Below are 15794 nucleotides of genomic sequence, written 5' to 3' on the forward strand. Positions count from 1 at the left end.
AGGGAAACCACAAAGAAATGTAAGCTATCTTGAGCGATTCTCAACAGCTGCATTTTAATAACAGAATCAGGACTGCAAGTGCATAAACTCTGATGAGAACACTGATTTATTTTAGAGTGTGTTGTACTTGGAAAATCATTATAAACCAAAACAAGAGCTCAGCAATGGAAAAGAAGCTAAAAGAAATCCATATGGGCTTTGTCTTTTCACATTTTTTTATTCCCCCAGACAAATCCTGCTGCCCTCTGCTCTCTTTTGTGCCCCAATCTGCATTCCCTTCCCTTTCTCATATTCCTGCCACCTTCAGTAGAGGCTTAAGAGTTTCTAGTCTCCTTCCCTTTCTTACAGCTAATTAGCCACCTGCTCATCATTCAGATCCTTCCCCAAAGTTCTTTCCTCCAACAAATTTTCTTCAACAAAACTCCACAGACACGTACATCCATGCATACATGCAGGACCAACTCAAATCCAGGTCCCTAAATGTACTCATAAACCTGGATCTAAAAGATCAGGCTGGAAAAGTGACAGATAACAACATAGTTAAACTTATTTTACATTTGATGCTGCAGATTAAATGTCCAATGTGTTAAAAGCTTAACTGCAATTTGAGGAGAGATCTCAAAATGCCTTCTCCAAGGAGTCTCTAACTTAAGGGTTGGAACACCCAAGAGATGAATGTCTGTTTCTAGCATACAGGGCTGGTCACTTGCCTCTATCACCTATGGAAACAGCAAAGTATCTTCAAAGTAAAGAGTCCAAAACCCTGAAAACATCTGTGTGTAGAGCCCCTAAGGACAGCCAGTAGAGAATATTGTACACTTTATGTGTGTTGGAATTTCATCTCTCTTCTTCCACCAAAAAGTATGATGCTCTACTGAGCATCTCCAGTTGGAGTGGATCAAGGGCAGAAGTCTCTACTGAAGAGAGGTTCCTTAACACACAAGGTTATTTCTCTGTAAAGCTCCCTTGTGTTTTTGAAGATTTGTAACTGTCGTGCCTGAGTTTTGCTGGGAAACAGCTGGTGTGGGTGCACTCCCCACTTCGTGAAAGGGAGGGGAACCATTAGTCTAATGGAAACCCTTACTGCATTCAAGACATTTCTAAGGCTAAATGAGAGCATGAGCTCACTATTGTTTTCTCATGATTTTTGTCCACACCTAAGTTCCACTTTAAACACCAAAACAGGTGTTTCAAATCTTGCCTTTAGAAAAGAGACACTGTGAAAGCAATCTGAGCCCAGTGCACCATCAGGAGAACTATGTGATCTAATAAACAGATAAACTCCTGTGTATCTTCACTTAAAAATAAAGATCCAAGCTGCTCTTGACAAATAATTGTCAAATGTATCATGGTTTTATTTTTCAAAGATAGAAAGACCCAATTATGAAAGAAACCCAAGTTTATGATCTTTTTCTAATAAAACTTAATGGTTGCATCGTTGGAGAGTACAGACTGCACAAATAAAAAGGTTCAGACAAAGAAACCCCAAAACACAAACCGAGAGGAAACATCACTTTTCCTCAGCAAGAAATTCTCTGTGGTATCTTGACTCAGGTTTACCTCTAACTGCAGTCCCCACCTTGACTATTTCTGGCATTGCCTACGTAAGACCAGGCAGCAATTAGCAACGTTGCAGCCTGAGGAACGATAACCTGGTGTGCGGTTTTAGAAGGGAAGAAAACTGAAGAAGACAGAAGAAAAGTAACTGCAGCAGGAAGCTGAAGACACAGGGTTTGTTGTTGGCAACCCACATCTACACCCCAGGAGAAAATTCTTTTCCTGCCTACTGAAATAACAGCAACAGACAGGAGCAAATAACAACAAGAACAGGAATCGCTGCGATATTGGAGCTTGGCGCTGCGCTTCTGGGTGACATAAAAGTGCCAGGGTATGAAAAAGAGTCAGGAGGTGCTGTATGTTGGGAAGTGCCAAACACTGCACACAAGGCACTAAGGCTACAGCTTCTGCTGAAATAATTTGCAGACACTCGGGATTATGCCTCTGGTTGCTCACTGCCAGCTGTTACACAACACATTCCTGGAAGGGGATCAGCGTAAATGAGCAATGCTGTGTTTAATGCAGGACATAATGGGTTATGAATCAGGAGCACTGAAGACAAGAAGCCATCCTCTTTTTAAAAGAAAAAGATGTCTTTCTAACACATATTAAATACACCAGCAAAACAGTGACTGCAAACGTTGAAAATATCACTGCAGCCATTTCTTCCACTTGAACGTACCACTTGGATGGCAGCAAACAAAAATGGGAATGCAAATGGAAAGTGAAATCCTACCACAGTTAAATGTACCACACACAGAGACCTTTGCAGGCAACATTATCAGCCAAAAAAACAAAATGTCAAAAAACCAACGTCACTGAAATCTACTAATAAAAATCAAATTTCATCAAGGCTCAAGCCAGAGGAGACAGCAATAAAACCTTGGTAAACAACCTGACACTGGGCTGTAGGAAAAAGCTGGGAGAGAAATATCAGTGCCATGTTTTATTTTTATTTCACTCTAGGCCATTTCAGTCTAATAGAGTTCTTGTTGCAATTGACTGCAGAATCAAATTGAGGGGTTTAGTCATCTGACTACCTGGTGGGCAGGTGCAATCAAGAGGCAAGGTAACTAAACCCCAAAATATGGCTGTGCAGTTGGACAGCAGACATCAATTTGTCCTTATGAAATCGTAAGTCATCTTTCAAAAGCAAACCCTTAGGGGAAAAAGGATTGGAAAAAAAAATTAGAGAGAGTTCCTTATCTTTTCTCTAAGACCTCCAAAGTCGTAAATCCCTGTGCTCCACCACCAAAAGGCTATTCTGTCAGAATAAAATTTGGAACAAACACAATCTCAATCAAAAAGGACTTGTGCAGTAGTAGCAGGGATACTTTTTTTTTTCACTTTAATTTGCCATATAGCTTTAAAGTTAGAAATGATACAAGTGAGCCAAAATTAATCACAGAATGGGTTGGGTTGGAAAGGACCTTCAAAGGTCATCTAGTCCAACCCCCCCGCAGTCAGCAGGGACATCCTCCACTAGGTCAGATTGCTCAGAGCCTTGTTCAGCCTGATCTTGAGTATCTCCAGGGATGGGGCCTCATCTACCTCCCTGGACAATCTGTTGCAGTGTTCCACCACCACTTGTTCCTAACATCCAGTCTAAATCTACTCTTCTCTAATTTCAAACCATTGCCCTATGTCCTATCCCTGCACCCTTCTTGTAGCCCTCTTCAGATACTGGAAGGCTACTGCTGGGTCTCCCTGGAGCCTTTTCTTCTCCAGGCTGAACACCCCTAGGCCTGTCCTTATAGCAGAGGTCCTCCAGATCCCTAATCATTTTCTTGGCCCTCCTCTGAACCTGCTCCACCAGGTCCATGTCCTTCCTGTGCTGAGGGCTCCAGAGCTGGACACAGCACTCCAGGTGAGGTCTCAGCAGAGCAGAGTGGCAGAATCCCCTCTCTCCATCTCTGGCCATGCTGCTTTTGATGCAGCCCAGGCTGCTGCAGCCCACACTGTTGGCTCATATTTAGCTTCTCACCCCCCAGTACCCCCAAGTCCTTTTCTGCAGGGCTGCTCTCAATCTCCTATCCCCCAGCCTGGATTGATATCTAGGATTGCAGGACCTTGCACTCTGCCTTATCGAACCTCATGAGATTCTCTTCAATCCATAAACTCAAAAAGAAGAAAAAAAAAAAAAGAAACACAACCAAAACAAGCAGGTTTTTCCCTACCTTTTCATTTAATAAAAAATGGCTCCATATACTTCCAAACAGAGAACCAGAAATTCATGTTACACTGCAGAAGAACAACTATGAATGCTGCAGTTTAAAATGATTCAAACAACCATAGCTCAGTCACACAGGTCTCTAGCAGTAATGAAGTGCTTTGGCTTAAAAATACTTCTACAAGTACTAAAACGAGAAAGCAGAGAATAAATATTTACTGGACAAACTAAAAGATCAGAACTAGCACAGGCCTCAGTTCTGCAAGCCACCTGCCTATAAATAGCACCACTGCTTATACACTAACTTATTGTCATAGTTGTGTGGACCCAAAATAAGCATGTCATTTTCCTACAGTGTTTGAGCATCCTGTTTGTAACATTACAAACATATCTTGAAATGGTTGAACTAGAAGTGGCTACAGATTAATTATTGATCCTAAGTGATTATACGGTGAATCCTCAATGCTTTTTGGTCTGGTGTTTAGGGATTTGTTTTAAATATGCTGCTTTTTTTTTTTATCCTGCAGGGCAAGCTGACAGAATAGAAAGCTAAAGAAAATTTCAATTCAGAGAGAAGAAAAGTGAATTAAAAGATATTCAGCCCTCAAGCTGATGAGCCATTACTCCTTTGAGAAAAGGCTTTGCTTATCAGACAGATGTCTAAGGGAGAGTGCCCTTTGAAGAAGCACTTCTTCCAAGATAATTTCTGTTTAGAGAGAAGAAAATGTGTTTGAATCATTGGGGTTTAGATGCATAAACCTAATGAAACCCAGATGATCCCTTCTCCAATCAGATTGAGAAAACAACAATTAGTAGTCTGAGGAGGCAGAAATGAAAGAAACAAAAAAGCGGTTATGGCAAACACTAAATTTTTAGAGTGACCGTCTCCTTTACATATAAATATATATATACACACACACTATAAAAAATAATTATTAAAAAAAAAGATCAGGTAGATGTTACTCAAACAACAGCTGAGTAACTTCCTCAGTGGTTACTCACATTGATGGAATACCACATGCCTGAAGAGCCCACAGCTAAAACTTGGGATTAAAGAGTGAAGAAGGTCAGTGCAATTTAACTGCCCCAGATAAGCAGCATGCTCAATGGCATCCCTACCTGAATGCTGAGGATTGCTTTGCAGATCATAGAATGGTTTGGGTTGGAAGGGATCTTTCAAGGTCATCTAGTCCAACCCCCCTGCAGTCAGCAGGGACATCTTCAACTAGATCAAGGCACTGTCCAGCTTCACCTTGAATGTTTTCCAGGATAGGGCATCTACCACCTCTCTGGGCAAGCTCTTCCTGTGTTTCACCACCCTCATTGTACAAAATCTCTTCCTTCTATTTAGTTTATACCTTCCCTCTTTTAGTTTCAAACCATCACCCCTTGTCCTTTCACCTCAGGACCTGCTAAAAGGACTGTCCCCTTCTTTCTTATAAGCCCCTTTGAACTACTGACAGGCCATGAGAAAGCCTCCCCCGATGGTGTTAAATTAAGTGCAGGTGGATAGATGTTGTACCTATGCCTGCACAGCTAGGCAGGGGTCTCACAAATCTCACTCCTTGGCCTCCTAGGAGAGAAGGGCTCCAAAAGGCCAATAAATGGAACTCAGGCAGGGGAAGCTTTCCTGCAAATGCTGATCGATGAGGATCAAGTCAGATCAAAGTTTGAGCTGGTCAGAAAACCCATCTCCCTATGAAACAATCTAATGTGAATGAAACTGCATTTGATAATCAGACCCCTCGAAAAATCCAAAGCACACAAAAACATTTTGCAACACTCCATTAATATTCTAAGACACATGGCAAATATTGAGGAACCCACTTGGCACCCAGAGATGCATTAAGAAAATATCCCTTAAAGAAAAGTATCACCATGCATCATCGTTTCCTATCCCAGCTGTGGGGTGTCATGTAGGTAAAATAAAAAAATCAGTGATGTTAGAGATTGAAATACACTTTTTAACTTTTACTTGAACGTGGGAGCACACTAATTAGAATCCATACTTTAATGACCTGTAACCAGAACTGGAGGACAAAATATTCTAAATCAAACCAACTGTAATTGCCATGAGAATATGCTTAATTTAAAGCTGAAACAGCATAGGCAGAATTGGAATATTTTAATAAGCTGAAACCAATTACTGAAATGCTTTGCACAAATAGGAGTAAAAATTGAACACTGTGTTTAGTTAATTCTGTTCCCACTATCAGTGACACATACTGGGTGTATCTACATTACAGTTTGGAACAGAAGTGAGCTTTTGAGTTCATCCTCACTTTATTTACCTTGGTTCGTCTATCATGGAACATCCCAAAGAATACAGATGAGCCTCCTTTTAGCTGAGCAACACTGGAACATTTTCTTTACCTTGGTTCATCTATCTTTGGATAGGTCTCAAGGAATACAGATGAGCCTCCTTTTAGCTGGAGCAACACTAGAAAATGTGTTTCAACCACTAATGGAGTCCGTTGGACCAGATCAGAGAGAGTCGGAAGTGCAACACTCTGAAATACAGACAGTGTGAACATCAGGCTTTCCACATGAACTCTTTCCTTCCACAAATGTTGGGGGGTTTTGCCCTGCACTATCTAGCATGGCCATTACAATCACTATTTAGACCACAAAATATGCCTACTGTCATCTATGCTTCCATTTAAGTACTGCAGAGTAAACTGGATGAGCAGTTGCTTATCCCTGCTCCTGGGCATCTGAGCTTCAGAGTCTTTAGCCTTCACAGCCTCCAGTAGACAGAGAGAACCTGCTGGGGTGCTACATTTTTTCAAACCCAGTAAAAGAGGATACGCAATAATGATTCTGAAATAGGCAACTGCATCCTCCCAACCCTCAGCTTTTAACTACCCAAGACTAGCCCAAACATTTCTGTAGGTGTGCAGAGAAACACAAGAGAACTGCCTGAGCTGAAAGTCACGCAGTGTGCAAGCACAGCATGAATACAGCAGAATTATCATAGAATCATTTAGGTTGAAAAAGACCTTTAAGATCAAGTCCAGCTGCTAACCCAGCACTACCAAGTCACCACTGACACATGCTCCTCAGCACCACATCTTTTTAATCTCTCCAGGGATGGAGACTCTACCACTTCACCAGGCAGCCTGTTCTAATGGTTATAGATCAAGTCTTGAAGCAAAAACACCTTCAGCAATGAGTGACTGAACCTAACAGCTTCCCTCAACAGCATGTGGCTCCCTGCACAGCGTAGCCATCAGGATAAGACCCAGGACAAAGTGTAGAAAGACATGGGTATCTTCACTACTACTACTTCAGTTAATTTTCCAGAGGAAACTTTCTTCAGTAACTATCCAGAAGACGAGTCTGTTAACGCAGGTGGAACAACTGCCAAGCCTGAAACAAACATTTTGTTAAGGGGCCTCAAATAAGCAGGCAAAACACAGTCTCACAGTATATCAGAGGTTGGAAGGGACCTCAAGAGATCATCAGGTCCAACTCCTCTGCCAGAGCAGGATCACTTAGGGTAGTCTGCACAGGAATGCATCCAGGTGGGTTTGGAAAGTCTCCAAAGAAGGAGACTCCACAACCCCCCTGGGCAGCCTGCTCCAGGGCTCTGTCACCCTCACTGGAAAGAAGTTTCTCCTCATGGTGAGCTGAAATCTTCTCTGTTCAAGTTTGAACCCATTGTTCCTTGGCTTATCACTGTGAACCACCAAAAAGAGCCTGGCCCCCTCCACTTGACACCCACCCCTCAGCTATTGATAGACATTGATCAGATCCCCTCTCAGCCTTCTCTTCTCCAGACTAAACAGCCCCAGGGCTCTCAGTCTCTCTTCACAGGGGAGATGCTCAAGTCCCCTAAGCATCCTCATGGCTCTCTGTTGGATTCTCTCCAGCAGTTCTCTGTCTCTCTTGAACTGGGGAGCCCCAAACTGGACACAGTTCTTGATGCTTGATGCAAAGTGCATTTCATTCAAAAGAAAGCCTATCAGTAGTATCTTGACTCTGCTGGGTTTACATCTATATACAATTTAATACATTATTTTGAATATTACTATTTGTTACTGTAAGAAAATATTATGCCATTTGCTTTCTCTGCAGTGAGGTCAGCTGAACAAAACTCTGACCTCTGGATTCACTGGAGACAGTAGAAAATGGTTCCCCCCCTTTTTCTCCTTTTAAAATTCTAAGGATCTGGTAGGACTGACCTTTGGGAAAGGTAAAAGTCTGCTCCTGTCCAATTCTAATAGATTTAGTCAGTAACTGGGATATCTGAATAAACATTCCAATGAAATATCAGAAGTTCCATGCAAGTCTTATACAGAGCCAGATGCAGAATTCAAAGCTACACAGACACAAGCTGTCAGATAATAAATTCTATCTCAAGTAACTCCAAAGCTCATTCCAGAAGAGGCTGAAAATGTTCATCATTTAATAAGACATTTTTGTTTAAAGTTTTAATAAATGAAATGGAAGACACTGGCAGCTTTGTCTCATTCCACTGCTGTGAGCTCAGGAGAATCCAGCAGATGGGAGGAAGTGTGTTTGCAGTCACATCAGCATGGGGAGTGTCTTGCATATAGGGTTAACATTGTTTTCTTTATTATACTTAGTAATGCACTTGGCTAAACAGTTTCAGGTTCCAAATGCATCACTTAAGCATACTATGGAGCTCTGAAAATTCTCCAAAGGTGGAAAAAAAAAAAAAAAAAAGAGCAAAGCTCCCACTCTCCTATTCACACCATTTTTCTCTTGGATCAATCTAATCAGTTATACTCAAACAAAACTGTGCTGCTTGTTTGTTATTGCGTGGCTGGGCTCAGTGGTCTTAAATTTCCACCTCTGTCAAACCTCTCTGCTGGTACCCAGTTACTTTTTTTCCCCTCCTCTCTATTAAATACCTAAGTTTTAAACACACCATCTAAAAGCACAGAAATTATTTGAGACAGCATGGAAGGAATAAAGAGCAGAATACCAAGTTTGTAATGTAGCTCTGTCTTAACAGACATCACTGTATGGGAGAGGGAGAAAGCAGGCACTTGAAGCTCATTTTCTGCATTTTGTTACTTCAATTTTTAATTTAATTTATCTTTAATGTTTTAAAATATATTTCCTTACAAGGTTATTAATCCCTCACTGACCTAAGGTAGACCAAAGCTACATAGGGCAAGGATCAATCATACTGAAAATGGATTCAGAGTTCATTCAAACTTTAGCCAACTGGATTTCCTAAATGCTCTGTGTATTTTATCTGCATAAAGTAATGATCAGATCAAATTTAAGAATTGTTAATCAGCAGGTTGATCTACATTAAGGCTTCTCATCTGAACTGATATTACCAGTAAATGAAACTAATATGCACACAATAAAGTGAGCAAGAGAAAGGATATGAACCTATGGCACAACTACCTTTCTAGTTGCAATGCTTCTATCAGCAAGAGACCTGACAAATGTTTGCTTATCACTGCTCCACTATCAGAATTCCCTTCCCTAAATAAGGTGAATAAAATACCAAGGCATTCCCTTTTCTATTGGTTATAAATCTGTAATGGAAACCAAAGCAGAACTTTTACAAACTTCTCAAATGTCTCTCAGTATGAGACAAATTGCCTCTTGCCAGAACGACTCAAAAATACTGACTCCTGTTTCTAGCGGAATGGCAGGTGGAAAGAGGGGTCCTATCAGAGAAGAAATGGATCTGAACAGATAAAAGGGAGAGGGAGGTATTTTTCTGGGAGAAAGGAGATGCACAAAACAAGGGAATGCACCTTGTCTACCCAGAGACTCCTGTGGAAAGTTTTGTGGGTTATTTTACACAGCCATACAAAGACTGCAGGTCTCTTGAGATCTCTCTCACCGTGAGGCTGTTAATTCTACTTCAAAAAGTGCCTGCCAAGAATAGTCTCCCCTGAAACTGTTACTTATGACAAAATCAGGCAGTGTGCATCACATAATGTACATTGCAGACTTTAAAACCCATCCCATTAGCTGCGAAAACAGACTTTTCTCTGGGGTATTTGGAAATGAAGCACATTGCCATGGCTCTGCAATGAGGACCAATACACATCTAGCAAAATCATAGCCCTCAGATCTAAAATGGCTTTAAAGAACTCCAACCCAGCTCCTGTTTTTCTGTGGTAGCAGACAATGGTGAGCAAAGCATGCTTGAAACACATTCTTTCAGAGAGCAGAATATTTTACCATCCGGAATTTAAGGACTAGAACGTAGGAGGGGAGCTTTTGTGACACTAAGAATCAAATACTCCTCAAAGCACACACAGCAGAGATTGCAAACATTAGCACTCAGGTTGCTTTTTACATAAAGAAACAAAACAGATACTACATGAATCAAAGCATTGGGGGGGAACTCCCACAGCTACAGGGCACTTAGCAGGAAAACCACTAAAGGTGACTCCTTTGAGAAGTGTTGAAACCAGAGATAATTCAGAGACCAAATAACTGACGGCAAAAATAAATAAATGAGTGTTTGAAACGGTGATTTAAGTGGAAGACATTTTGAGAATTAAGAATTTATCCTCCCATGAGTTTTTAAACTCCTGTATGAACTTTAAGCATTATCATTTCCACAAGTGTATTCCCTCTGGTTTGCAGAACTAAACCTGCAAACACACTCTGATTTCTCTAGGCTGAGCTGCACACTTAATATTTCAGTTGTCCACTTTTTGGTTGTTTATTAACAATTGCATTAAACATTACTATCTTCTCCATTCTGTGATTCTGTAAATCCCTGAGAATCTGATTTTAGGAAAAAATAAAATCAGCTTCACACACCAAACTTTGGAGGTGTGCTTCTAGGACAGTTTTAGCTGATGTCTCTGTTGCCTTATTTGTGGCTGCCCTGCTGTAAATTCTGGCTTGTATGAACATAGCTTTCATTTGCTCTTCTGGTGAACAAGTTGAGGGACATAACTCAGCAGAAGACTGTCATTTAGGTCTGAGGAACTGGGAGGCAATGTTCAGTTCTGGAGGGAATGGAAACCTTGGTAGCCATTTACCTAAACCATTGTAGAAATGATCTTGAATTCAACAGAGGAAAATAATGAGCAGTGTATAGAGATAAGGGAAAAATCAGTTCAGAGAAAACATACTCGAATCATGGACAAAATTAATGACATCTTGCATTCATTTCCTCTACATGTAATACATCAACTTCTAAGTGCTGCCTAGGATTGTTCTGAGAAACAGTTATTTAATTCTTCTTAGGGGAATTCAGACTACAAAAAGACAAATTAATATGCAGAGAAGCCATGGCACCTGGACAGGACATCCTGCAGACCTGATCACCTTTGCTTCGTAGCTACCAGTAACCATTAACACCTTCTGCATCTCTACCGAATGCTATAAACTAAGCACTGAAAACAATCCATTATTCTCCAAGAAGAAAAAAGATCCCAAAGTTGGAGAATGAAAGGAGAAGGGGAATCACTCAAAATCAAAGCTGATCAAGGCAGGGGGGAAAACAAACCAAAACAAACAAATCAGATCTTAAGTACAGATCTTCAGGGTGACCACAGGAGAGGGTGATGCAGTTACTTGGGGGAAAAAAAAAAAAAATCAGGTTTTGGCTAAACAGTCTTTGTTTGCTAGGTTGCTTTTGCATTAAAGTACACAGCATAGGTCCCAATGTATTACAAGACTATAACTACTGAGGATCCAGAAAAGAAGCAGGGGAATACAGGATGTGACACATTAAGTCAGTGCAGAAGTGTCAGAACAGTACTCCAGAAACCAAATTAAATTTAACAAAGGTTCTTCTGTTGCCTTTTTAACTCACATTTATGTTATTACACTCTGTGTATCAGACAGCTTCTCTGAAAAGTCCTTTTCACAAAGGGAAAAGAAAAGAAAGAATGGTAATTTAATTTTAGACCATTCCAGATTGATTTCTAGTCCATGCTCAGATGTCTGGAGTTCAGCCAGAAGAGAAACTGTATTTTAGAGAAAATGAACTAACACAGCCCATGAACAGTTTATTATCCTAAACTTTCGCTGTTAGCTATAAATATTCCAAAATGTTAAAACTGCTGCTCAAGGGTATTTATGTGTTGGCTTAGCTTCATGTTCCTGATGGAGTCTTGACCTATTCTCCATTTGATGAAACCAACAAAAAGCTAAGGAGGATAGGAGAAGCAGCTGTCCTAATATGACATTTCTTTCAGGCTTAAAACCAATTTTACTCCAAGACAGACCAAATACAGCTGAGACAGAAAGACCAGAGGGCATTTTCACTTTGCCCACTATACTCTCTTGTGAGTGTGGTGAGACTACATACACTTAGCAGTGTATATGTACAAAATTCTTTGCAGAAATTTGTTGGATTGGGTCCTGTGTCCACAATTTTAAAGCTGTGAGAAAATTGCCAGGAAAAAGCCTAAATGAGTTCTGGCACAATGGATTGTGGACACAAGAAGGAAGAGGCTCCCTATTGTACACAAACCACCTTCTTCCACAGCACAAAAATAGCCTGGTATTTCGAGCACTGCTTCATTAGGTAACAGAACTCAGAACAACTTTACAGTTCCACTTCATATGGCATATATAAAAAAAAAAAAACCCTAATAGTGTTCTGGGTTCACTTCTCAGTGGTCATATTATAAGGGTCTGCATGTGCTTCAGCTACTGTGGCTGCAAGTTGCATGGCAGCTTAAGCTACAGTAAACTGGGGCAGTTGTGGCCTCCCTCACTCCTTGAACTAGCACTCATGCTCCTGCAATTAAATGCTGGACAATTCAGAGCTGATGGAGTCAGAAGTTAGGACAATTTCATGCACTACTTCATTTGATATATGTGTGGCCCACTGTCAAACAGATAGCCACGTTCTCCTCCATGCATTGTGATGCACACACCAATCTCCTCCACTGCAAAACTAGCAGCTTTGTACCTGCAGACTCCATTGCAGCTAACTGGCTCTGTGGACCTGGACATGCACCTGGTGGAGCAGGTCCAGAGGAGGGCCACAAAAATGCTCAGGGGGTTCGAACACCTCTGCTATGAGGACAGGCTGAGGGAGCTGGGGTTGTTCAGCATGGAGAAGAGGAGGTTCTGGGGAGACCTAATAGCAGCCTTCCAGTACCTGAAAGGGGCTACAAGAAGGATGGAGAGAGACTCTTTCCAAAGGCCTGTAGCAATAGGACAAGGGGCTATGGGTTCAAACTGGAGCAGAGCAGATTTAGATTGGATGTTGAGAACAAGTTCTGCACTATTAGGGTGCCCTATGAGGAACACTGGAACAGGTTGCCTAGGGAGGTGGTTGAGGCCCCATCCCTGCAGATATTCGGAGTGAGGCTCAACAGGGCTCTCTGCAACCTGAGCTAGTTGAGGATGCCCCTGCTGACTGCAGAGGGGGTTGGACTGGATGACCTTCAGAGGTCCCTTCCAACCCAGAGCATTCTATGATTACAGTACCCTTTCCTTTTGATGGTCTAACTATAATGGATAAAGACTGAGATAAAGAAGCAGCTTTAGCCACATTTGGAGCAAGGTTCCAGTCAGAGTCTGGTCAGATCAAGAAACGCTGGGTGGCTGGGAGGGAGATACAGCCATGCCTACTGCCCTGCTTCAGGCCACAGCTCACTGGGATACATGCAATGCAGTTTTAAGTCAGCTAACCCAGCGACTGCTAGCAGCCTGACTATGCAAAAGTTATCTTTCCAGGCACATTTTACAATGTGCACCAAGGAACGGCCACGGTGAATGCTTGCTTAATGTTGCCAGCAATGCAGGCCAGATGAAAGCCTGCATGTGTTTTAAATCAAGCTCTTCACAATTAAAAACTTTGCTGGATTATGACTACAGGGGAGAGAACTAATACCCACTTGATATGGAGCATTTACTGTGCTTTCTTTTTTCTCCCATTTTCTACTGTGCTCTGCTCTTCCATCCTCTGTTCTTACCTTGCCTTCCCCCCCCCACCTCTGTCCCACCTGCAATAATAGCAGTTGCCAAATCTCAGAGTGACAATTTGTCATGCAAACGAAAAAACAACTTAAAACACATCTGACAGGTGCTGGAATATTAAATACATCAGAACAAAGCCACAAAATGACAACATTTGCTTGATAAACAGACCCACAGGAGAGCTCTAACTCTAACTGCATACAATTTTGGTACTTTTAACTCCTAACTCATCTTTAAGTTTTTCTTGAATGGGATCAGAGACTGCCATCAAAATCCAAGTTAGAACACTTTGCTAAGGCTACATTTGAGGAAAAAAAAAAAAAAAAAGAAAAGCTCAGGTTCTAATTTTTAAAGTAGTATTCTCCAGGGTGCTAATCCATAGCTGTGGTTGAGCAGATGAGAATAGTCTTTTATAGCTGGGCAAGGGGTGATGGCTTTAAGCTACAAAAGGTGAGACAGACTAGATAGGAAGAAGAAATAGAGTGGTGAAACACTGGCATGAGCTGCCCAGAGAGATGGTAGATGCCCCAGTCCTTGAAAAGGTCAAGTTTGATGGGACTCAGAGCAACCTGATCTACTTGATGTCCCTGCTCACTGCAGGGGAGTTGGACTAGATGACCTTTAAAGGTCCCTTCCATGATTTTAAGATTTTCATAACGAGGGCTACTTCCCTGTTCTTGCTTGTCCCTTTTGTGGAAGGCTTCCTGAAGTACAACACTGTTGAGATCCAAGGTACCAAACAACTCTTTAACTACTACTCACAATAGTGTTTAAAATCACGTTCTCTGCTATTATGCATCATCCATATTACCAACAAGGACCATTCTTTGGCAGTTCCATGTTCTAGCAGCGCTCCAAAGGGGCTTCTAATGGCACTGATAATTTCCACCAAACGACATGGAAAACCTATTTACAATTCCAGTAACACTTTCCAACAAGGAGCATGTGGGAATCCACTCCCTCCTTTCAGGCATGTCAGCAGATCTCGAACTAGGAGTCAAAGTTTCCATTCCAATCCCTTATTTTTCAAGGGGTTGCCGAGTCAGTCCTCAGGGAGAGAGTGCTGAGGGTTCAGGTGCTTCCATGCTATCTTGTATCTCAAAGCCAGTCTTTCTTTCTAAAGACAGTTTAAGCCATTAGCTCATAATATGGATGGCTGCCTTCTGGAACTGGGAGGGGAGAAAGGGGCATAAGATGCTAAAATTACTTCTAAAAGAAGGTATTATGGAAAATAACCTCTAACACCTCCACAATGTCTTTTTTTTTTTTTTTCCCCAGTAAACAGTTCCTAAAGACCTAGAGCTAATCTCCCTTTGGTGGCCAATGTTTACAAGCTATAAAGTGAGTCTTGGCATTTTGTGGAACCGGGAAATAGACCTGGAAAACCATTTTACAACCTCATCCTGGAGTTAACTAATACTCATCTGATATATCAAACAATTACCTTACTATTGAACTTTAAATGCTGAGACAGTTAGTGAAACAGTTTGAGGCAGAAGTGACCTTTATTATAGGTAATTTGAGTTTATAGGAAGCTTCAGCTATACAATTCCAGCTCCTTGGAGCCTTCAGTGAGTTCTGGGGATTTGCTACAACTTGCAGTACTGGTTATCAGCAATAGAGATGGTCTTAAACTTGAGTGCTTGGCTTTCTCTTGTGCTACTGGACATCTTCCTTGTCATTACCTCTTTAAGGTAAAGATGGACACCAAAAGCCAAAAGTCTTTGCATTCTCCTCTGCCTGGCAACCTTGATGTCCAGGGCCACAAGCAGCTGACCAAGATTCAATCAATAACAACTGACACAAATGCACATAGAATCATGGAGTTGTTTAGGTTGGAAGAGACATTTAAGATCAAGTCAATCATTAACCTAGCACTGCCAAGTCCACCACTAAACCATGTCCCTCAGAACCACACCAACATGTCTTTTAAATACCTCCAAGGGATTGTGACTCCACTTCCCTAGGCAGCCTGTTCCAGGGCTTGGGAGCCCTCTCAGTATAGAAATTCTTACTAATAGTTAAAAACCTCCTCTGGTGCAACTTGAGGCTGTTTCCTCTTGTCTTGCTGTTACTTCTCAACCTCCTTTCAGATAGTTACAGAAAGAGACTGGAGACTTCCAAAACCCACTGGGATGTATTCCTGTGTGGACTACCCTAAGTGATCCTGCTC

At 41.5% G+C, this 15794-nt stretch overlaps 1 protein-coding gene across 1 annotated transcript in view; it reads right to left on the reverse strand.

Annotated features, from left to right (window-relative positions):
* Nucleotides 1-4331: 4331 nt before the first annotated feature.
* BBS9 (Bardet-Biedl syndrome 9) overlaps nucleotides 4332-15794 on the reverse strand; it is a 166907-nt gene continuing 155444 nt past the window's right edge. The window contains exons 22-23 of the mRNA XM_054385111.1: nucleotides 11954-11970; nucleotides 4332-4418 (exon numbers count right to left, since the gene is read on the reverse strand). Coding sequence (XP_054241086.1) covers nucleotides 4332-4418; nucleotides 11954-11970 — 104 coding nt within the window. The remainder of the gene's footprint in view (nucleotides 4419-11953; nucleotides 11971-15794) is intronic.

The sequence above is a fragment of the Indicator indicator genome, chromosome 11, assembly GCF_027791375.1.
Source record: "Indicator indicator isolate 239-I01 chromosome 11, UM_Iind_1.1, whole genome shotgun sequence".
In the NCBI taxonomy this organism is placed as follows: domain Eukaryota; kingdom Metazoa; phylum Chordata; class Aves; order Piciformes; family Indicatoridae; genus Indicator; species Indicator indicator.